This window comes from Prunus persica, chromosome G7, assembly GCF_000346465.2.
Source record: "Prunus persica cultivar Lovell chromosome G7, Prunus_persica_NCBIv2, whole genome shotgun sequence".
NCBI classification, from domain to species: Eukaryota; Viridiplantae; Streptophyta; class Magnoliopsida; order Rosales; family Rosaceae; genus Prunus; species Prunus persica.
Genome location: NC_034015.1, coordinates 205,971 through 229,855, shown reverse-complemented (window position 1 = coordinate 229,855; position 23,885 = coordinate 205,971). Strand labels below are relative to the sequence as shown.

The 23,885-nt window shown below is 38.0% G+C and overlaps 3 protein-coding genes across 4 annotated transcripts; 1 reads left to right on the top strand and 2 right to left on the bottom strand.

Annotated features, from left to right (window-relative positions):
• Nucleotides 4,353-6,835, bottom strand: LOC18769992 (thioredoxin-like 1-1, chloroplastic). Of its 2 annotated transcripts, none has more exons than XM_007202322.2 (4): nucleotides 6,235-6,835; nucleotides 5,793-5,969; nucleotides 5,525-5,689; nucleotides 4,353-5,077 (listed from the first exon to the last, which is right to left on the bottom strand). In XM_007202322.2, the coding sequence occupies exons 1-4, from the start codon at nucleotides 6,502-6,504 to the stop codon at nucleotides 4,805-4,807; spliced, it is 885 nt and encodes a 294-aa protein (XP_007202384.1). In that variant the 5' UTR covers nucleotides 6,505-6,835; the 3' UTR covers nucleotides 4,353-4,804. The 2 variants fall into 2 exon arrangements, with proteins under 2 accessions (XP_007202384.1, XP_007202385.1); XM_007202323.2 differs by having other exon boundaries at nucleotides 5,793-5,972; nucleotides 6,235-6,717.
• LOC18769453 (tyrosine-specific transport protein 2) lies at nucleotides 9,912-12,714 on the top strand. Its single transcript, XM_007204488.2, has 2 exons — nucleotides 9,912-11,609; nucleotides 12,260-12,714. Exons 1-2 carry the CDS (start codon nucleotides 10,105-10,107, stop codon nucleotides 12,336-12,338), a joined length of 1,584 nt encoding a protein of 527 aa, XP_007204550.1. The 5' UTR covers nucleotides 9,912-10,104; the 3' UTR covers nucleotides 12,339-12,714.
• LOC18771562 (NAC domain-containing protein 100) lies at nucleotides 21,381-23,630 on the bottom strand. The gene is made up of 3 exons (XM_020569145.1): nucleotides 23,057-23,630; nucleotides 22,666-22,958; nucleotides 21,381-22,485 (listed from the first exon to the last, which is right to left on the bottom strand). The coding sequence occupies exons 1-3, from the start codon at nucleotides 23,247-23,249 to the stop codon at nucleotides 21,592-21,594; spliced, it is 1,380 nt and encodes a 459-aa protein (XP_020424734.1). The 5' UTR covers nucleotides 23,250-23,630; the 3' UTR covers nucleotides 21,381-21,591.

Below are 23,885 nucleotides of genomic sequence, written 5' to 3'. Positions count from 1 at the left end.
ATGCTTATGCTGTTTTGTTTCATTGTGCTCAAGGAATTAGGTCTGGTGATAATCAGCAATTAAACGCTACCTGTATAAAATATAATAAAGAATATTAATATGGGCTATATGATCAACAGCTATTCAAGAATAAATTCGTATAATTAAGTTATGGCGACCAAATCTGCCAAACCACCATTAAACCTGCACGATATAGATCACAATTAATTAATTAAATAATTATCTTGACCAAGCTATGAGTACCATAAGGATATATTTTATTAGTAAATATTGACTTAGTCAAGTTCATTAGAACGGATGTGTTCCCCATTTTGTACCCGAATTTGATTTCTTCCTCCTCCCCCTCCTCCTTATATACAGGGGCTCGTATATAAGAGGTCATTAATTTATAGAAAAGCTGTGTTAATTTCCTAGAGCTAATTAATTAAACAACATAATTGATCATCAAACGTTGCCACTACTACTTTAACCTAAAACAATATATACATGATCTTCAAGTCAGTTCCAGTCGGCCTTTTCATGAAAATCAACTGATTCTGATATGTGGGAATATTATTGTATTGAATTTGGGAAAGCCTTGAGGCAAAATGCTAAAGTAGAATCCCAGAATAGCTTGCCACCCACGTGCATTGGAATAATATGCATAGATATATGCCTTCCCATTAATTACAACTAATTAATTTCGATATGCTAATTGCCGGCCCCCAGCTTAATTCTGTTGTCAACCTTCATTTCAATCGACTGTTCAAGGTTGGAGATTGTATATAGATCAGAAATTACTTTCTTTTTTTTTTTCCTTGTTCCTTATCATTGGTGGTGACCATGGCATGTTGTCAATGAAGGCTGCATTTCTTGTTCCTTATCATTGTTCCTTTTCTTTTTCCATATCTCTTATAGCCTTCAAATTCATGTAGAATTTGAGTGCTCGGTTGGAGCGACTTTAACGTTTAATTTTTATCATTTCATGTCCACATGACAATTTGACATTGCGATTAGAAATACTCTTAAAAAAAACATTTAAAGTGGTTATTTCATGGCCCCCATAAATGGAATAAGCATAGTGTTACAACTTTCATTTCATGTCTTTCCCATAATGGTACAACTAAAGTACTTACCTTTTCCATGATGTTGCCTAAACATGCATGGAATACTTACTTAGGGGGAGGTGGGGTTTGTTTGTTTGTTTGTTTTTTTTTTTTACTATACAAAGATAAATCAAACTAACTGGTTTTACCTACCTCTCCGCAGATCAAATATATGTCAATGAATATTTATAAATTATTCGTTATTGCTTTAGAATAGAGCATGTAGAAAGATGTTCTTGATTTGTACTTGCATTTTCCTTTTATGGGATTTTATATTAATACCATTTACTTTGGAGGACCAGAAGCTCTGGCTAAAAAGGAGAACATGGCATATATATATTTATATGGGAATCAAATAATGTAATTATGGGCCGGTCAATCATAAGCTCACACACACAAGCGTAGAAAGAAGGTTTGGTTGTGAGTTTTTGACCACACCACACCTCACACACACATGCATGAGACCGATATCTGATGGCATTGGCTGAAATAGAAAGTGAGAAATGACCACGGAATGCTATTCCTTGCGGAAAAAAGTTGTGGGGAGGGAAAGTTTCTAAAGATTCTATGCATATGGGAATGAGAATTTATGTGGAATCTGAACTCAAAACTAAAGCCAATAGGTCATATTCTCAAGTCAAGAATCTGCTTATTCTTCTCTTACCAAAGCCACAAAAAATGGGTTCCTAGTTCCCACCCAGCTGTTTTGCTCCTTTTCTTAATTTAGATGCTGTTTCAAACACTAATCATGTATGTATAGCCAGCTACTGTTGTTGTAATTCTCCAAAGAAAAATATAAAAAACCAGTGTCGTTGCAGGAGAATAATGCCATGTTTAGAGGTTGCTTATGTTTTCTGAGATCTGTTTATATTGTTCTAGTATTGTTTCCTTATTATATTCCTCTTGCACTGTACTTCTTTTGACATCTACTTGTGACTTTGAAGCAGCCCATGCTGGGAAGTACTTTGTGGATCGAATATAATTGTCCCACATCTAATGATCCAGTGATTGTCTTTTTTTGCTTTTTCTTTTTTTGTGTGGAAGGAAATAAATAATTCATTACCAAACAAAGTTACAAGAGAGCCCAAATACATAACTCACGAAAACAAAATAAAAATCCAATCCAAAACACAAGGAGATGCAATGCAGGGCATCTACAGCAAAGGGAGGACAGAAAGAACAAGCTCAAGAATATTGGGTTAAATGGTGGCCCATTTGCTTCGTGCCCACACCCTCCGTTCAGCTTTCTATCTCTCCCTGCCTTCCATCTCAGTTGTAAGTATGTTTGCACTGCGAGGGACCACATATTCAACAAGTTTCAACACTCCCTCTTCCAAAAGCAGGGAAAAATAATATAGTGAAGTTTGAATAGTAAATCCTCGATCATTTCTTTAAATCACGGCTCTTTTTTATTGGGCTAGACCCATTGACAAATCCTCAAAGTTTTAATCTTTGCTTAGGGCATTTCCAATTATTTGTCATGACAAAAGGCAATAGGAGGTAAAGGTTATTACTATTCATATAAATAGTATCTGCCCTAGCAATTTTTTTTGCTAATTTTCCATCCATTACCATGACAACCCAAAAGTAACAATCACTATTTATATGAGATATGAGGAGAGCAATTTGTATAGAGTTTTGGTGTGGAAAGTGAAAAATATAGCTAGGTATTTATAATTAAAAACATCTGAAAATTTTCTTCTTTTTTTTTTTCAAATTTTTTGTTATTTAAATTGGATGTTGAGGTCACAATGATGTCAGCATTAAGTCATCTTGCCCAGGCCTGGCTGATGGAGCATAGCGCTTGACCTGGCAAGCCTTGGTCGCTGGAACAAAATTGGGGGCCTAGGAGGCCTCTTGCTCAAGCTAGCCCCTCGCTGGAGTTGCTCTTAGAGCACTTCCACTCATTTGCCATGACAAAGGGCAAAGGCAAGACAAAGGCTGTTACTATTCACGTGAATAGTAGCAGCCATTGCAAAAGGTTGTGGTGTTTCCACCCATTGTCATGGCAAACACTATTCACATAAGATATAATTAGAGGAATTTGTATATAGTTTTGGTGTGGGAATTGAAGAATATGACTAGGAATTTATTTTTTAAAAATTCTAAAAATTTCAGTTTTTTTTAAATTTTTTTAGGTTGCTGACGTCAGCAAACCCAGGCTAAAGGTCAGGCTAGTTTGGCTTGTGGGCTGGCCCAGTTTCGTGGGTCCCACAGCTTGCCTTGTCAAGCAAGGCCCACTGGAAGCACTTCTCTGGACTTGGGTCTTGTCCTGCCCGGGCTGCAATCCGTTGCTGGAACTACTCGAGCAGAACTGCTCTTATACCCGCACCTATTAATTCAGGTCTGCTATAAATTTTATGTGGATACAAGTAAATTGATTATTATAAATATCATAAACTTTCGCCCTTCAAAATAATGCAAATCAGGAACAGGATATTTACTATGGGATATTTTCGCCTTAATCTTAATCCTAAAGCAGGAATATCTGGTTTAAAATCTTCACGCGTATTGACGTGTGCCCCTGAAAAAATTGTAAGAAACAACGGAAACAGGTTGGAGGTCGCTTTCAAAGTTTGAAACAGTGGGATACAAACGATAATATACGAAATCTCTTTGATGGGAATTGCCCGGTGGACACATGTGAAGCCCTAGCAAAAAGGAAGGAGGACCACCTCCTTTTTCGCTCTTATTTTTGAATGCGTATCTTTCTGTGGTAGGAGCCCACGCGGCGCGCGCATTTCGGCTTTATCCATTATTGAATTTGAACATATAAAAGTAGGAAGGCCACGTCGATGCCCCCACAAACACAAGCAACCAACCTTATCCATCTTTCTTCTTTATCTCTTCTTTATCTCTATAAAGTTTATCCACCCAAATTGAATTCCATGCATCCTTCCAATCCTCCTTTAAGTCGTTCATGCACTCTCTCGAAACTTTTGTTTTTTCCCAACTATTAACCCATAAAGTTTGGAAGGTTTAGCCCCTCTGAACTTGTAACCTAACCTTTTTTTAAAGAAAATTAAGGACATGAACTCTTTTTGTCGCCAATGGCCCGCCCCCCCCCCCCCCCCAAATCATCAACATTTCATCTAATTTTATTATATATGGGACAATCAAAACTTCATATCCTTAATTTAATCTTCTATATATGCATGTTGCTTGCTGTAAATTATAAATTGCAAGTTGACATTGAACAGCTGCTGTGCTTTCAGCTTTTTAAGCCTGAGGACTCAAACCAACATGTGCTTCAACATTAGCAACAACTAAAATTGCAAAACCAGCACTCTATTCAAACCCAAAATATAATACTTACACACTTATACCACACTCCAATAAGAAGGAAGGGAAAAAAAAAGCACCGAGGAGAAAAAAGTTCTTCCATCAGTTAAGAGAAAAATAAGCTCTTTACATTCACAAGTGGCTTCTCTTCCTAGAAGAGATATAGGAGCCGACCAACAATCATACAATTGGTTGCTCTTCAAAATTACTAGATACTTGCAGGCTTGGATCCCAAAAACCAAATCCGAAGCCCTGCAACTTTATAGGGGTATATGTAAATATGCATACAGTGGTATCCACTTAACCTTGACTATATATATATATATATATATATATATATGTGTGTGTGTTTCATTCTGGCATGTATCATCAAGAAGAAACACAACTGTACATTACAAGGGGGTAGGGTAGGGTAGGGATTGTGAAAACTAACCACGTTATCTCCAAGCAGTGACCACTTGAGCAGACTTTGAGGTTGTCATTGATGGAAGAGGAAGAGCTTCCGAGTTAAGACGAGATGGTGCCGCTTCAGATACAATCACTTCCTTTGCAGGCGTAGGCACAGCTTCAACTGGCTTAGGTGTGTAGTTAAATGAGATATCTTTATTAGCAGCAAGAGCCAGGAGCTCTTTCTCCTCCAACCCTTTTGTTGGCCCAAGGCTGCAGCGGTCTGGCTTGTGCTTGGCTAAGGCATCTCTAAATTTCTTGATCTGCGAAGTCAATGGCATCATGTAGAAAACAAGAATCAGGGAAAAGGCAAACTTAAACAATGGAATACATTATTTGTAATGGCATCAGAGCAACAAACATTATCCAGAGAGAGATAAGATAAAAAATGCTTTAAGGTAAATGGGTTCTCACGAATTTCCAAAGAAAGAAAAATCCAAGCTAAGGAATAAATGAGATTCAACTAACTATTAGGAAGTGAAAAAGATTCCATTTGAATCCGGATTACATAGATTAGATGTCAATAATCAACTCATCAGAAAGCAACAGATTGCAGTATTAATACTTTTCATGTCTGATACAGGAAACAAACAAAAATATATATCCAGTTCATAAAAAGACATATTTTCAACAATAAGCAAACAGATACTGATGGATAATCATTTACACAATCAGTGATTCATTACAAAGAAAGGAAGGCAAATACTAACCGTGGCATTTGTACAGCTAAAGCTGCATAGACGACCATGAGCACCTCTGTAGAAGCGGAAGAAGGGCAGCACATGAACATTAAGGCTATAACACATGGATTTGTGTTCCTCATAGTTCACCTGAAGGAATTGGACATCTGGGTTCATCTCTGCCAGTTGACATATCTGCCACAAATAAAGCAGAACAACCATAATCAACAAACAGTCATATGAATTGGTTTCTTAGCTATTTACAGGATCAAATGCAAAGAAAGGAGTGAGTAGCTACCTTTGGATGAAGAGCTTTGCAGCCACCACAACCAGGAGAGAAGAAATCAACCACCACAAGCTTATCTCCAGCGTTTGATAGTGAATCCACGAGGTCCTGTGCAGATGTTACCTCTTTCATGTTGGGTTGATTTCCCTTTTCCCACCATTTAAGAGCTTTCCCAAACCGAAGACCCGTCTGCTGATTCCACACAACACAATAAACTGCTCTTCAACTTTTGAAGTAATCAAAACTAAGGAAAGAAAATTCAAACCAAAAACCAAAACTTTAAGGGAAAAGGACAAAACCCAGAAATTTCAAGATCAAAATTTTGACTATCTATTTAATTTTGGGGAAAAATCAGCAACCAAGGGAAAAAAAAAAACACAAACAAAAATTGAAACCCAGCCGAGAAATCAGAAGATGGAAAAAAAAAAAAAAGAAGAAGAAAGAAAAAACCAACCAGGGAATTAACGACAGAAGCAGCCTGGGATTGGAAATTCCCTCTGCTGGGCATGGCTCTATGCTCTTGAAGAGCAAACCCTTTGCCATGAAAATCACTCTTTGTCGATAATGAAAGTGATGAAATCTCTGGGTTCAGTTTCAGAGAGCAACAAAACGACCCAGATTTATTGTAATTACAACTCTTCGGGAAAACAGAGATGCTTTGATTCTGACGATTGTGATGATGCCAAGACGAGAAGAGACTGGTTTTGCTCAAAACCTCTGCCATTGATGAAACTCCTTGGATTCTCAATTTCCACCAAAACCCAGAAACAAAAAATTGGGATTTTCTTCTTGACTTGAGATTTGGGATTTGAAAATTGAGAGAGTGAGAGAGAGAAAAAGAAAAGAAATTGCTCAAAGTAGAAGCAAACAGCACGCGGGTGGGAAAGTTGAGAGTTTTTCAAAGGGGAGAAAAAGAGAACTTCTAATGTGGGACTTTGTAACAGCTGTAAAATCTAGCATGTTGTCTGGACCCTTATCTGACCGTACGATATGTCGTCGGTAGTTTAATCCAAACGGTTAAAAAACAACAACAGGATTTGGTGGGAATTTGTGGTCTGTGTGTGGGGGTGCATCATTTCATATGCTGTAGACTCGTCGTAGAGATAATGGATAAAGATTATTTTGATTGACAGTGGGTCCCGTTTCTAAATTTCAAATGGTGGATTGCTGGGCCACGTGAAGTCGTAATGGAATTTGGATATATGATTCTAGGTAGCTTCTTCGCCACCTCATCCAAGAGTCATCGTCATTGTGGGTCATTTCTTACAAAAAAGCCATCAGCCTCTTTTTCCTTGTTCGGTGGAGTCGGGGAACTTATTTGACCAATAATTTTGTCGACTAAAGTATTTCTTTTTGGGATTATTTTTTTTATAAGCATTTAAGGTAAAGATTTGTTACATATTCTAATATCGTTGGTTGGATTATATTCATTAAAAGTGTTGATAGATTTAATATGCAATATATATGCAATCTGACTGTCGAGATTATAAATAGGTAAACAATATTTAACATGAAATACTTATTAAAGCACTTCCAGCAATTTGCCCCTTGCCATGGCAAGGGAGGGCTAGGTCAGCTACTATTCACGTGAATAGTGGCTGCCCTTGCCATATAAAATAATATGTGTTTTCAGCAGTTGCCCTTTGCCGTGGCAAATACTATTCATTTTTTTTTTTTCACAACTTTTTTTACTTAAACAATTAATTTGGATAAGATTTTCGATTTCAAATTTTCGGATAAGATATCATACTTCATGCCCCTTCGGTTTCAATAGAAAAAACCATAAAATATGATAGAGAAAAATAAAACTTGAAAGTAAAAAAAATATTGAGTAGAAAGTGAATAATAGTATAAGGAGAAGAAAATGTATGAGGATCTGGTGTTAAAAGTGAAGAGTATTGGTTGGTATTTATAAAAGAAAAAAAATTCAGTAATTTTTTGGTTTTTTTTTTTTCATTTTTCATTTTTTTTTCATTTTTTTATTGCACAAAAATTGGCTGCCGTTGGATTGGAGAAAAAAATTTGATCAGAGAGCCCAGAGTGCGACACGTGGACTGTAGTAGCACTATAGATTGTAGCACTGCAGCTTCACTGTAGCATTGTAGCGGTACTGTAGCACTGTAGCACGCTGACGTCATGGTAAAACTCGGGCCAGCGCTCGAGCCAGCCCAGTCTGCTGGGTCCTACCATTTGCCCAGGCTGTGTTTTGCTGCTGGAAACAAGATTTTGGCCCAAACCCCCTCCCCCAACCCTCCCCTTGGTTGCTTTGCTGGAAAAGCTCTTAAAGAATCTCCACTTCTTTTTGTTGTAAATATTATATATTTCTTTTAAAAAAAATTGTTTGAGCTAGAGTCATCACGCGATATATAATTTTTTTTTTGCAATCATCGATTAGGCCATCTTCAACCACATGGGGTCAAACCCAAATAATTTCACTTTTAACCCAAAATCATCTCCAACCTATTGTTGAGGCTCAAAAAATCCAAGGCTTGACCTAAATATATTTCTAGCCCAGTACGACACCTAACTTGAGAAGAAACCTAACTTGGGTACGCAAGAGTTCGTCATATGCGCTTGCACACGTGCTATGCCAAGCAAATAAGCAACACGTCATACTACAAGCTTAAGTGGGCCTAAGCCACGTGAATGCATGAGGCTTGCTGAGCGGGTTGTGGTATAAATGGTTACGAGTATTCACGAAGCCCATTGATGGTCCAAGAAGTGGAAGTTTTGGGCTACTTGGGAGCACCAAAACTCAAGCTCATTCCTTGAGCCCAAACATATGGGTAAGCATGAGAAAAATCTCAATAGTCCATCACTTTAGGAAGTTGGCTCATTCCCTTAGTAGGAATGTCCAAATGACCAAGAAAATATCTGAAAGTCTCAAGCACATGGCTGGAGACAAAACCACGACAAACGCCAAAAGCCACTCACTTCTGCAGGCTGCTGGGAATCTCCAGCACATGGCTGAAGACAAATCCCAACACAAACCAACCAAAAACCAAAGGATACTTGAGCAAAATACCCTTCAGACCAACGTCATTACTCACTCATCTCTCTTACCAGCTCTTGCCATAAAATAAAGGAGAAAAGAAGGAGAAATGGTAGCCCAAAATAGGAGATGGTCGCAGGGACAGTTGCGGAAGAGATGCAGAGGAAGAGGAAAGCTCCTGAGAAGGTGGGCAATGGTGAAAATGGTGGTGGAGCTAAAGAGGATCAACAGAAGAAAAAAAAAAAGTAGGCAAAAAAGTGACGGAATTATGGGAAATGGGGATCAGGACACTGCAGGTGAGCTGGTTGAAGGATGGTTTGGCAGTGGTTTGAGTGTTGGTGAAGAGATTGCTTGCCTTTTTGGTGAAGTGAGTGGTGGGAGTGTTGGCCTTGGTATTGATGGCATAAATCCCCAAAACCCTCGCAACAATTTCGACGTCTTGGCTAAAAAACCGGTACTTGTACTTGGAGGGTGAGAAATTGACGGTGGCTGTGATTTTGGGAGGTGGGCTTGGCGGGTGATGAGGTGAGGAGGAGGGTGGTGGGTGGTTGTCTCTCAACAACAAAGGAAAATCAAGGGGGGAGGGGGAGAGGGTTTGGGTGGTTGTTAAGTTGGGGTTCTGGGTTCGTTGAGAGGGGGTTTGTGGAAGATTTTTTTCGTTTCTTTTTATGTAGTTGCTGGCTTGGGTGGAGGGTGGGGAGGAGCTGGGGTTTTGGGTTCATGGGGCCTTGGGTGGAGGGTTGGAGCTTGAGGGTGGTGGCCATGGGGAAATGGAGAGAGAGAGAGAGAGAGAGAGAGAGAGAGAGAGAGAGAGAGAGAGAGAGAGAGAGTTTTTATTTCATTTTTCAGTATTTATTTATTTTTAATGTACGAAATGACTAATTTGCCCTCATATTTAACAGCAACATTGATATAATGTAACGATAGGACCAATATAGCGATTAATATATAGTTAATGGACAATTTGAACGAATAATTTAATTAAGAGATCAAAATATAAATCAAGTACAAATTTGAGGACCATTTGAATAATTTACCCTATAATTTAATAAATGCACTTTAAATGGACCAGCCCGGCCCATTAAACTGAATTACTTCGTCCCAACATGACCCAAAAATATAAGGCTGTGCCATACCGAACTTAAGCGGGTTATGCTTGCTTATGCTATGCCGTGCTCAGACCGATCTGGTCCGTTTGACACCTCTAAGCCCCAGCATCTGTGGAATGCGATGGAATAAGATTCTATTTCCATTTGGTCTCAGACTCTCTCAGTCAATATACATGATTTTCAAATCATTTTGCACACGAGATTCCAAACCCAGAATCCCAATATGCTCCACCTTCGTCTTCGTCTTCCCAACCCTTCCAAACATAACTCATTCCCACCTCCACCCAACAATCCTAATCTAATTACTACAACAATCAACCCCATTTTCACTCCAAGCAACCACAATCCCACTCACATTGCTCAAAGCTTCAGATCCTACAAAACTTTAGCAGCTTCCACCACCACTTCTGCTAACAATGGGGTCATTGATAAAGATAACCCAACTGATTTCCAGGAAGGTGAACAAGGGAGCAGCCAACACAAGAACTTCTGGGGAGCTGTTAGTTTGATCATTGGCACTGCTGTAGGTCCTGGCATGCTGGGTTTGCCAGCTGAAACCATTCGATCAGGCCCTCTTCCCTCAACTATTGCCATTCTCGTCTCTTGGGTCTATGTCATCTCCTCAATTATCCTTATTGCTGAGCTCAGCTTCGCGGCCATGGAAGAAGATGGGGTTGAAGAGGTAAGCTTCACTGGCCTTGCAACAAAAGCATTGGGAAGTCACTTTGGTGCATTTATTGCTGTGGTCTATGCTTGTTTGAGCTTTGCCTTGTTGGTGGCCTGTGTTTCGGGTATCGGTTCAATTGTTTCTCAGTTGTTTCCTCGTATGAATCTTGTAATGGCTCATGCTTTGTTTCCTCTTGCGGCTGGATTAGTGATTATTTTCTTTCCTTTTAACGTCATTGATGCTGCAAACCGTTTTCTATGCTTGCTCATGCTTTTCTCCATAACTGCACTTGTGGCCATTGGTTTATCTGTGGCCAGAACCAACTTGTTTGCTTCATTTGGACATGCCTCGTGGAGTCTCCCTTCAATCTTACCAGCCATTCCTGTCACTGTCCTCACATTGGGGTTCCATGTTATCACCCCTTTCATTTGCAAGATTGCTGGGAACACCATAGCTGAGGCTCGGAAAGCCATTCTGATTGGCGGTTCTGTTCCATTAATTATGGTGTTGTCATGGAATTTGAGTGTGCTGGGGCTTTCTGGGGCAAACACAACAGCCTCCTCCAGAGACCCTATATCCCTTCTGCTTTCAGTCAATCCCTCTGCTTTATCTGCAGTCCAAGGATTTGCCTTCTCTGCTTTGGCAACCAGCTTGATTGGTTATGCTGTTAGCTTCCCAAAACAGCTTCTTGATACTCTGGAATTGATTAGAAAAATCAACCTGAAAAAACAAAGTTATTCTGAAATACAACTAGGTTCTGAAGGCAATGGTTTTGGAGGAGTTGGGTTTGCTGTTTATTCAGGAAGGCATAATCTTGGAAATGCAGGGAGGGCTTCATTTACCAGTTCAGGGTGTAGTGCTGCTTCAGAAGCTAAATTGGGATCAAGCATTAATATCATTGTAATGCCGCTTGTACTTGGTGTTCCAGTGCTTATAGCTTCTTTCTTTCGCTCGACCTTTTCCAGAGCTCTTGATTTTGCTGGGCTTTATGCAAACTGCTTTCTATTTGGCATCCTTCCTCCAGCAATGGCTTACATACACCAATCCAGGAAGAAATCCAGGTAATGCCAATATCTACATGTTGTCAACAGTGAACACTAACAAATTTTGGGCCATTGAAAGTGAAGATAACCAACTCTAAGCTCAAAATAGGTCTAAAAGGATACAATGAACATGTTTCCCTCTTTTTTCTGATATGCTAATTGTTATGCTTGTTCTTATTTCTGTAAGAAACATAAAAGCCAACAAGGATTTTGCAACAAACTTCACACACTAGAAAAGGTCTCGGACATTACATTATCTTCTGTCTATTTAAAAACAAATGTTAAGACAATTAAATGGTGAGCTCCTTTCCTCTGCACAGTGAAATATCTTAAAAAATTACAAGGCATTGAGTTTACTGTTCATCTCATCCTTCTTAGAGTAGTAGTATCTTATTAGCTGAAATTTGCAATGCTCTTCTTCTATGGATTCTTCTTAGAGTAGTATCTTATTGGCCCCCTTGCCTCTTGAGCAGGGGTATTTTAAAAAGTAAACAGAAAACCCAACTAACATGGGAAGAATTTTTTTTAGAATTCACAGACAAACTAAAATTAGTAGTGCAGTTCAATAATCCTTGTCCAAAGTCAATTTTGGAAGCTTATATGGAGGTGGGAAATATTGTTTAGGTGCATACTCGATTTAATACAAACAAGTACATTTGGTCTTGCAGGTCATCCATTTTGCCAGGGGGAAATGGTGCACTTCTACTCCTCTTTGGAATTGCTGTCATTTTGGGGATTTGGCATTAGGTGGCTAGCAGCTACATCTCTCAACAACCCAAAGCTAACTATGCCAGAACAGGTCAGATTTGACCTTAATGACTTCAAGGAACTCATTAGTTCTCATCCTAAATGCCTCTGCTTGCGGTGAAAAATTGTTACTTCTCTGATTCAGTAAGCCTGATTAATGCATTTTAGAATCCAGTTAGTGAAGAAGCACAGTTTTTTTTTTCTTTCTGGCCTGAGTGAAGCAGAGTTCATGTAGGAAATCATAGTAATATTCCTCTATTGCCTACATCGCACTTGTAATGCAAAGAAACATTTGGCAAAAATGTCATGTTGACCTACTTAGTGCCTATGATGTGTGGTTTATCTCATAGTGTTGAAAATTGTTTCTGTTAGCGCATGTTCTCTCGTACACCTGTGGTCATGTTGATTATAGTTATAGACAAGTAACAGACATGAAAAATGCCAGTGAAGTATAATATTATGCACATTAGATGCGTGTAAAGAGCTTATAAAACATAATATGATGAGACTGTATGTGTCTGAAGTCTCTGTCATGATCACACATAGCACCGAATGCAATTGACGATACATACATGAAAAGAAGAATGCAACGGAAAGAAAAAGCTGGTTTACCAACATGGATGCTGTCTATAGAGCACTTCATTGAGCTAAAAGTAAATGATATGTGGCTGACATAACTTGGTGAAGAAATGGAGAGTAGATTGGCGCTGAAGCATATTTAGAAAAATATGTGGGATGTGTGAACACAAGACAACATAGAAAATAGAAAACTTTGTAACCATAGATTTTCTATGTGCATGAATAAAATACTGAAAGAAGAGAATCCCATATTTCCTGATATAGAAGCCAAGTCATTCAGTTCCCTCAGACATCAGCTAAAGTTCAGCATTCTTCCGAACAAGAGTTATTTTGAAACCTCAGTTCAACTACAACCTCAAAATTGTAAAATCTCAAATGCTAGATCATATCATCTACCACCTGCTTACGACAGCATAGAAATGCCTTGTCCCTCAAGGAGCTTGTATAAAAAAAAAAATTAGTGCTTCATTCCAGCTGCCTGTGCTACACATCCTACATCATATCATCTAAGATCAAGTGGCTAGTTTTGGATTTTTCTCTCCAAATAGGCTCTATTGATGTGTATGTTGAAATTATCTATGTCAACAAAGGTATTCAGTCCCGGTGTATTGTATTGGTTTCTCCAAATAGGCTCCTTTCTATTTTGATTTAGTTCGGCCTGTGCCCCCTCGTGGCTTCCATTTGTAGTTTTTTCTGTTTCTTCATCAAAAGAAAAAAACACCATATATAGTTACACAAGGTTGGTATTATATATAATATAAGCAAAAAGTATGTAAAAATCCTCTTTTTTTTTTTAATAAAAAAGTTCTCACAAAATCAAGCTATAGAAATTCAGTCTCATTTGGCCCTTAATGTATTACATATAATCAACAAATATGTATCAAGCTAAGTGGGATCTTCTCCAATACAGGGGAAGGGGATATACTCCAATTCTCCGGATTGCATCTTGAAAACTCTTATCCGTTGATGGCGGCCGAGTTGTTGTGTGAATAACTTTTTAGCTTCTGAAACAATCTGGATTGCACCTATATGATGGCATAGCTAACGGCCCTGTCTGCTTCTAATCAATGCGTGACTAGAAGCGTGTTATTTTCATGCGTAAGGACTATGAGTAAATGATAATCTATCTTAGCGTGCATCTTCTCGTACGTGGGTAATTATTTCATTGAGCGCGAAATACGTGTTCCCACACATATTTTGTGACTTTTCACCAACTTATATATTTTGGGCTAGCTGATACAAAATTTATACTATTATATTGTGGTGAGAGTTGAAATGTTAGAAATTTTCTTTTGGTATAGTAAGTAAAATAACCGTTCCAAACAAATACATGCATAACCCAGGTTACAAAAGTGATGTATTATGAAGTACATTGTCAAAGCATAAAGTATTAACGTTGATTTTTACAGGTTCCAGAAAACGTCAAAGAGAAATTGGTTGTAACTTCCATGAAACTTCCTACATTTACTTACTCTGAATGGGTTTGGAGAACATTAGGTTTTTATGTTGTCGTATCATGGAGTTGAGTTTGTCGGAAATGTGCCAAATTATACCACGTAATTGTTGGAAACTTAAAATATATACATATATTGAGAACTTTGATTGAGGGATCTTTTAAATTTGATCGACACTCTTGTAGGGCTCATTCCGCATTATATTTTACTAATCAAACCGTCTATTTTATAGATATTTATTCAAAGATCATCAAATCAAAAATCACTTGATATCATTTGATCGCTCAATTAAATTATTGAAGTTTAAGTACTTTCTTAAAGTTTCATGTTCATTGATTTTGTTGGTCTCAATTAGATGCCTTAATGATTTTTTATAAGAGTGATCTCTGAATGAAGATGTGAAATTTCGTTGTAATATCCATCCAAACACTAACTATATTATTCTAGATCTAGTTAATCTGTACGCGGTTACTCTTTGTTTGTCAAATATTTGTGACGATTAATTAGGTTAATAATAACAAAAACGTCAATGCACCCACACAACAACTTCATCCATCACTCGGTTATTTGAAACTTCACATCATTTCCTGTGAACGAATTGATACCTTATCTGACAATAAGTCTTTGTGTGAACGTGTTTACACTAATGTTATTACAGAACAAAAAAACAAAAAAGGACAGGTTTCATCAATTCATCCAAGACACAACACAAATCCAGGAAGAAAATATCTTCCTCAAGTATGCATTTTCAAAATATCTTCGTTTAGTTTTTCTGGCATATTCTTTTTTTTAATTATTAATCAATGAATCAATAGATCAATGGTTGATGGAGTTTCGAACTTGAAATATCTTCCAATTTCAAGAAGAAAATTATCACTAACTAAAAACTAGTTTTTATATCTTCTAATTTCGAATTTGGGCATTCATAAATCACACCTCAAGGGCTAGGAAAACTACCCACAAATGAGGCCCTTAATTTGCCTTTTGTAAATCATAGTTTAAAAAGAATAAAAATTTCTACACAATAATTGTACAAACCACAAGGGGGGGATAAATATGCAATTAATAATTTTTTGCTCTGAAGTAAATTAATAATTTTTAAATGTGGGCCCTTATATTGTTAAATATGTGAAGTTATTTTTATTTGGGGCCTTATTTTTGAACTCTTCAAAAATCACTTTCAATTGGGCCCCTTTGGTCTAGGGTCCTAGGCCATCACCCTCAGTGTCCTTGTCTAGGGCGGGCCTTGTATACAGTAGACATCCACTCAGAGCCACACAAAGGGTCAGGACAACCAAAAGCTTGTTGGTAACCTACTCTTTATTAAGTTTTTGTAAATCGAGAAACTTTTCTTTTTTAATACAAGAGATAATCCAAATTACAAGGGAGAGTAGGGTTTCTCTCTCTCTCTCTCTCTCTCTCTCTCTCTCTCACACACATACACACACTATTAAGGTGCAATGGGGTTTGAACATGTGACCACTGCTCTACTGCAAGTCAAGGTCATTTTTCAGTGGTGTAAATATAGAAACTTTAATGTACATATTTACAAGGAATTAAGCTTATTGGCTCCAAAATGTTAATCAATCTTTCATCATTGTTATGTTTATCTATAATTATTTGGTTCATTTAAGCGATTACTTTTCTAGAAAATGCTTTTACTCCATAACTTTTTTTCATAATCACATAAAAAGTGAAATTTTTGTAGAAATGTCACCTAGACTTATATACCAATTTCAATTTGTCACCTTAAAGAAAATTTAATTTTTCAAAATCCAATTTGACTTTAACTCCCTCCAATTTTCCATGTCACCTAGTCTTCGACAGTGACGATAAGGCCTGGCATTCCATGAAACTCGCAGGTCCGAGTCTACTGCTTCCGGTGGAAGTGGTGGTGTCGCGAGAAGCAAGGGGAATGGCATTCTCGGAGCTAGGAAGTTCCAAAGGAACTATAGTGGGCTCATCGGCGGCTCGCCGACATCGTCTTAGAGGGCTTCTTCCAACGTTTTCTATTCTGGCACTAAAGAATCTGATGGTGTGGTTGGTGTCGCTAAAAGACACCAAGATAGTCCTCAATCGAGCTTGGCTGTGACCTCCAAATTTCCCAGAGCCGCGCCAGCCAGTTTTCCGCATCGTCTCGGAGGACTCGTTCTGACGTTTGATGTTTGGACGTAGACGACCCCGTAGCAATGTCAATGTGGTTAGGCGACGAGCAGAAGTCATCTATTCTTGAATGGTAGCAGCTATGGAGAATTTGCCGCCACTTGGGGCTGGTTTCCAAAGTGACTCCTCGGCCTTAGAGGTCGTTGACCTCTAGTGATGGCAGGACAGGTTATGTCTCTGGCGATGGCTCGGTGGTCATGTTGGCTGTGAGGCATTAACTTGTGTTTATACCGGAAACAAACGACCTATGACCACCGAACACGTGGACAGGATCGATATTGATCACAGAACCCCTTCGGCATGCTTCCTACCGAAGCCATCTATCTTGGCCCTTTTACCATCTGACACGTGTCATGCTCACAATCCATGTCCACAGTCCCACATCGGAAATATAAGCACAGTGCACACCTCCCAAGGCCTATTTAAGAAAACCCCAATCCCCAAAAGGAGGGGATCAGAACTAACGGTACGCTACCGATTGATCTGTCAGTTAACATTACTAAAACCGTACTTACTAAAGCATCGGAGAGCCTTCGGCCGGTACCACACCGGTACCCCAAGGACTTACCGAACACGTCCTTTTGCAGGTACTCACCCTTCCGAAGCAAGACATCTTCCGAAGGTAGTCACCTACCGAAGACATAATATAACTAAGTTGACGAAATACGTGCCGAACTACTTTTTCGCATCAACAACTTGCATCGTGATTTTTTTTTTCTCACTTTGTCGTTGTTTTGGTTTTCCCCTATTGAGCCAAAGGGTGACACAAAGAGAAGACGTTTCTCTTGGCTCCGAGAATAGAGATTTCTATACTGATTTTTCAAAAAAAAAAAAGACAAGTTCACCGAGAGGGACATTGGGTGGCTTGAGAGAATTTCGCCTGTCATGGAGTGGTTGTTCTCGTCGTGTTCCTCGCAGTGGGGCCTCTCACCATGGTGATTTGAGGGCTTTGGATATATGATGGAATTGATTAATGAAGGGGGAAATAGATTTCCCTTGATTCGAATATGAGAGCATCACATTGAGTATATTTCGAATCTCTCAATAAAAGCACCAAAATGTTTGAGAAAATTTCCGCACGGGGAATATTCGTGGGTTGATCCTTCACCCTCCTAGCTTCCTTCTCTCTCCTCTTCCTCGATCCATGTGAAAAAAGCCGGAGTAAATAGACCACACCCTGGGGGTGTTGGCCAAAGGCCCTCTGATGCCTAAGTCAATTAATTTGGATCTTGAGAAAGATACGAAAACGTAACAGAAGGGATAGAGGTCTTCTCTCATGGGGAGAGCCGGATGGCCAAAGCTGTGAAGGAGAGAGTGGCGTGAGAGAGATAAGGAATTTCTAGGATAGAAATCGGATTACCTCGTATGTGTGATGTAGCCATGTATTTATAGTGCTCTTGGCTTCTCCCTTAAATGGAGAGATTGGATCAATCATGGAGATTTAATGAAAATCGAATCCCTAATTTATGGTTATATTCCTATTTTAAGTCTAAACAATTGGCCAATTAAATGGAGCACAAATTATTAACCTAAAGAATATTCTTAGAGATTTTCTATTTAAACTCCGAACTTCTCTTTGTTCACCCTAATACTTAAATCATTAAGCTGTAAGTTTTATTATTGTGTAAAAAGATAAAAAAGGTCATCCAACTTAATACTTAACCCTACCTAGTACATCTATGCACACACCCCACACACTCCACACACCCCACCACTCTTCATATTAAATTTTAGAATGACCTATGCAAGAAGCACAATTTGCCTTACAAGCGTTTGTCCTTCTGTGATGCCAATGTAACCACTATTAGGCTTCTAAGGTCTGCTGCTCGGAAGGCTTGGGACATGGATCTTCCAATCCCGAAGAACTTGGCCTAGGAAGCTGTTAATACCCATAGCTGAGATTTGTTGACGCTCATCAAGATATTGCCCCTACATTACCTTTATATGTTTATAAGTTGGGGCATCTAGGATGTAGATAAATTTTTCAGCAGGTTTTTCAATTGCTATTTGATATTTTTTTTGGCACTCCCTTCCACAATATTTGATTTATATATGTTTCTCTGTTTAGACCTCCATAACAAATTACAATTTCCCATATGATCTAATTACATGATAAAACAACAAAAATTCATGTATACTACAAATATTGTTTAATGATTTAAGTATTGAGGTAAACAAAGAAAATTGTGAGGTTTAAATAGAAAATCTCTTTTATTTCTTATTTTTTCAGCTTGGGGTGTATTTAAGGGTAGTTTGGGAAGATAGTGGGGTTTTTTTTAGAAATTGTGAAAATTTAAATTAAAAGTTAGAATGAACTTAGAACATTGGGTGAGCTAAGAGAAGTGTGGGGTTTAAATAGAAAATCTCTATTCTTATTATCTACATAAAGTCTTATAATTGATTGTTAAAATATGTGTTCTCATAACATCTCTAACCGATATATCAAATTGCAACGAATTTGATATATGAATCAGCCACTGGACAGTAAAGGCCATACTTGTGATATATTTGATTATGATGCGTGAATTGGCCATATATATATATATGTATGCATGGCATTTAATTTGACAACAACGATTGCCTCGGGACAAAAAAAAGTGGTGCCTACTGCCTTTGTAATATCAGGCCGCCGCCATAATTGTATCATGTAGATATTTTGTGTATATACATATACGAAGGATTTTTCAACAAATGAACATTTGTATTTAGTGTAATGTTTTTTTGTAATCGTTAAATCGACGGATTCATCTTTCTCTATTCTGACTGAAATACTCGAATACTCGAATAATATAAATTGATTGTGTATACATTCAATAGAAATTCACCCCGTACGTATACCAGCTTAAATGCCTGTGAAAAATGTGTGGTAGGGGTAGTACTAGTATTCTTACCAGGTAGCCCCAATTGGTGCCATATATGTAGGTTTTGGTGTGGGTTGGCTCATGAAAATCATAACTTCTGGTTGGTTAATAAGCTTTAGATTTGAAATTGGAAGAGGATTGAAGGTGTAGTTAAGTGTGGTGGACCAATGAAGGTCGTTGAAGTCGGTGGGGTTAAGATTCCAAAAGAAATGAAAGATGATGAGATGACATAAGATGAGGTTGGGCATGTGGCCTGATATGTATAAATATTACAATATAATATATAGAAGGAGAAGATATAGGAGAAGGAGAAGATATGGGAGATAGCTACCAATATGCACCCTTATATATGGTGGAGGCTGATGATTGGTGGGTGATGCCAGCGACCCCCCATGTTTTCATGCAACAAATCAGCTAGGCTCAATAGGGCTAGCTAGGTTTTCCAATTAGGTCAATTATATAAAAATATATCAGTTTTGAACAAGAGAGAAGAATATGCTGCTGTTTGATTTGAAATTTTGTTGCTTTATTATAGAAAATACTTCATTCCTTATCATGTAAGTATGAGTTTTTACATTCTTATCAATACAAGTGTGACGTGTGTTAGAAGTTTATGAATTATTTTTGCGTATATGTCAAACTGTAATTCACGTGAAGGAAGAGTATTTCCTTAATGAGGAAAGCAGTATCATTTCATTATTTCACGAGTGATAAAAAAAAAAAAGAAATAAAAAATATATATCTTGTCTAAAAGTGTAAAGTGCAAACAAGCTAAGAAAGCCAAAAGAGGGCGGTTAAAGTTGCCTGCAAGAATGAAAATCCAACGGACGCTTTGCTTTGAATGGAAAGGAAGTGTGTATATTTCCGGGATGAAAATCTGCAAAGCAAATAATATTATTGGAATATTGTTGTGCAATTCATCTATTTCTGTCGTTGATGATCACATGAATAATATGGATCATGACTCACGAACCTTTCTTTTTCCCATTCCAATAATAATAATAACCGACGGATGCCTTAAGTTATGAAGCATGCATTGCTGAATGTTATTATGATCTCTTTATCTCCCTTTTCTTCTTCTGTTGGACTTTTAGCCAAAATTATTACATGAAAAGAAAGCCTGCATGACGCCATACATATGCACCATGCAAATCTAGCCAACCTCTACCACTTCAGTTTTAACTATATGAAGAGCTCGATCGCATGCCTATGAATGAATAATTTATTTCTTGTTTTCTCTTTCTTCGGAATTGTTTTGATCAACTCATGAAATTAGCTTTTTATGGTGGTGAAGAGCATCTGCTGCTTGTGTACTTTGAGGGAACCATTCACGTGATTCTAGCTCCTAATTATTCCTTTCATATATCCTTTTACCTACTATTATTGCACTAGCTAGTTATTATGTATACTACTCTTTCTTTTATAAAAATTATTCGATACAAAGAACCAACTAACGTAGTGGTTTGGAGTAATTGCTCTCCACGAAAGGTTCTAGGTTCGAATCCTAGCATATGTGTAGCGTGCGTGAGGTTAGTATGTTATCGTCTTACTCAATGGAAAAGGTCCTAACAAAAACTAAATATTCAACAACAATTTATAAGACAGAAGAAATGAAAATAATGAGATGATAAATATATCAGAATGAACACAAGATTTCAAAGCTTCTGATTGAGAATTAATATTTCATATATATATATATATATATATCAGAATGAGATGATAAATATCAAAATAATTTTGGACTAGGTCCAAGAATACTGTTCAATCAGAGATCACCTCCTCTTGTGTACCACAAATTTAACAAATTTGAATGCAGGAGGAGGAGGAAAGCCATTTAACAAAATTAAAAACCATGAATTACACACACACACATATATATATATATATATATATATAATATTTGATAATGAAAAAGAAAATAAAGATTTACATGAGGTTCACTATAATCATGAAATCTTGCTTTTCGGTATCTAAAAAGGAAAGAATGTAAATCTGAAGAATTAAGATCAATATCTGGAAACCATGAAATTAAAGTAGTATACAGTATTCGTGTATGCAACAAACTTTTCTGATGCCTAATTAATCACCTATACCAGATTAAGAAACAAAGAAGAAAAAAAACCCATTAATCCTAAATTAGGCAAACAAACAAACAGGCGCCTGTCTAGCTATAGTTTTTGAGTTGTATGAATGTTCTCAGAAGTCCCACAAGCCTTCAATGTCCGAAATGGGGACGACTGATGGACGTTGATCATACGATGAACAATTGTCGGCGGCGCTTCCCAATTCTTGCTTTGATGAAACAAGAGATGACGATATCTCGGTGGTGTTGATGTCCGTGCTGACACCGGTGTCTTGGGAAAGGCTAAACATGGACTCTGGTGCTGATGAAAACTGCTCCACTTTGCACTGCCTCGCTAAGCCACCTGATGATCCAAAGCCTGCAGCAGCTGATGAAGATGTTTCATTATTCATATTGCTGTTGTTGGCTGCAGCTATTGCTCTTAGCATGGCCTGATCATCTTCGTCATGATCACTAGTAGTATTATTAGTAACTCTGATCATGCCTTGTTGAAAATAATCAGAATTATTGGGATTTGGCTGAAACCAGAAACTCGAAGGATTTGGATTTGGATTTGGATTTTGAAACTGATGGTGATGAGGGTATAACATATTGGGGTTATTACTGAGACTAGTAGCTTGGTAATAACTGTTGGTAGGCTGCACCTGAAAGCTGTAATTTGGCTTCTGGACTTGACCCCCAGAGCCGCCAATCGAAAAGTAACTGAGGTAATTATTGTTATTAATTGCATGATGATCATCTGATGATGACGCTTTAGCTGATGATAGAGATGGTGCAGTACTAGCCAGATTGGCGCCGGGCTTTACGTCATGATCTCCATAGCCACAAGCCTTGTTGTCGTTGTTGTTCATGAGGTTGTCATTGAAACTAGTAGGATCCATAAGAGGTGGGAGGGAGGAATAATCCAAGAGATCATGATCCCCAAAAGAATTCATCCTGGTTGGTGTATTATTGATCTTTTTAAGCCCCATGTTCTTGTGGAAAACCCTGCACACAACCCATTCATCCTGCGCAAAGCAGCAAATAATTAAACTCTATTATTAATTGATAATTAACTTGCAATAAAAGAGAAAAAAAAAAGAAAAAAAGGACCTGGCCCCTACCCCAATGAAAGGAAAATCTCAACTAACAGAAGAAAAGTAGGAAAAAAAAAAGAAGCTTGGCATGATGATTTAATTTAAGGTTACCTTTGCAGCCTTTGAAAGATTGGTGTATTGTGAGATTTTGCCTTCAAGTCTGTATTCATGCATGACCCAGTTGGTCTTCTCTCCTTTTGGGGCTCTCCCTCTGTAGAACACAAGAGTCTTCTTCATCCCCACAAGACAACCAGCTTTCCCTTTATTATTGAAGATCTCTTTATCTTTCCCTGTGGCCTTCCAGTACCCAGATTCCGTGGCCCGATTCGTTCTCATCCCCGTTGGATACTTGCGGTCTCTCTGGCAGAAGAAGTACCACTCCTTCTCTCCCATCTTGGCTTTCTCTGCTCATCAATCAAACCGTTGACTAGAGAGATTAAGAAGAGTAATTCAAATATATAAACACAGGAGGAAAAATATTTCAAAATTAATTACTACTCACTTGGCAAATCCCATGGCTCACACTTGTTCAAATCAGCTTCCCCGATTGCAATAGCCACGAAGCTGCTGTCGATGACCTTCTCCGTGAGATAGCTAGTTATGATTTCCTCATCCGTGGGATGAAACCGAAAACCAGGAGGCAACTCGATGAGCTGATCTTCTGCTCCTCTGTTCACCACCATGTTTTGTTCCATCGATCCAATATATAATTGAACAACAAGTGTTCTCTTCTTCTCTAAACCCAACGAACAATTTCAGCTAGCTATAATCAAGCTGCTGTATGTATGTATCAGAAACGAACACACGAAAGAAAAGAGAAAGTTATTGATGAATCTGAGAGAGAGAGAGAGAGAGAGAGAGAGAAGAAGAAAGGATAAGAGAGCAGTTAAGAAAGTAGAACAAATGGGAAAAGAAAGGCTTAAATAGAGACGAGTTTCTTCTTCAAAACAGCTCACATTCTCAAGATCCGTGGTCCGCAAGGCACTTACTGAGGAAGCCGCATAATTTTTTATTATTTTCCCTTTTCTCATCATTATTTTATTTACTGTTTTTGTTTTTGTTTTCTCTGATTTCTTTATTTTCTGTCGCGTCTGTGTGCTTTCTCAACTCTATCTACCTGTTTGAAAAGGAAAGCGCCCAAATAATGAAATAAAATAAAATATATGAAAAAAGGGGCTTTCTATGTTGGAGGGACCCATGTTTCCTTGCGTACCACCACCCTTTCACATTCGCTATTAATTATTATTATTATTTAATTAAATTGAAGTTTCAATGAATAGTTGAATCTGTAACCTCTTTTAGAATTTTCATTGCATGTTCCAATCAGTTAA

What these genes read in the sequence shown, in the direction of transcription:
- LOC18769453 (XM_007204488.2), top strand. Translation starts at nt 10,105, where the DNA reads ATGCTCCACCTTCGTCTTCGTCTTCCCAACCCTTCCAAACATAACTCA. An exon ending in CAATCCAGGAAGAAATCCAG is followed by an intron (nt 11,610 to 12,259) that starts GTAATGCCAATA and finishes TTGGTCTTGCAG; the next exon opens with GTCATCCATTTTGCCAGGGG.
- LOC18769992 (XM_007202323.2), bottom strand. Translation starts at nt 6,504, where the DNA reads ATGGCAGAGGTTTTGAGCAAAACCAGTCTCTTCTCGTCTTGGCATCAT. An exon ending in CTTCTGTCGTTAATTCCCTG is followed by an intron (nt 5,973 to 6,234) that starts GTTGGTTTTTTC and finishes GTGTGGAATCAG; the next exon opens with CAGACGGGTCTTCGGTTTGG. An exon ending in TTAGCTGTACAAATGCCACG is followed by an intron (nt 5,078 to 5,524) that starts GTTAGTATTTGC and finishes TTGACTTCGCAG; the next exon opens with ATCAAGAAATTTAGAGATGC.
- LOC18771562 (XM_020569145.1), bottom strand. Translation starts at nt 23,249, where the DNA reads ATGGAACAAAACATGGTGGTGAACAGAGGAGCAGAAGATCAGCTCATC. An exon ending in TGAGCCATGGGATTTGCCAA is followed by an intron (nt 22,959 to 23,056) that starts GTGAGTAGTAAT and finishes ATTGATGAGCAG; the next exon opens with AGAAAGCCAAGATGGGAGAG. An exon ending in ATCTTTCAAAGGCTGCAAAG is followed by an intron (nt 22,486 to 22,665) that starts GTAACCTTAAAT and finishes TGCTTTGCGCAG; the next exon opens with GATGAATGGGTTGTGTGCAG.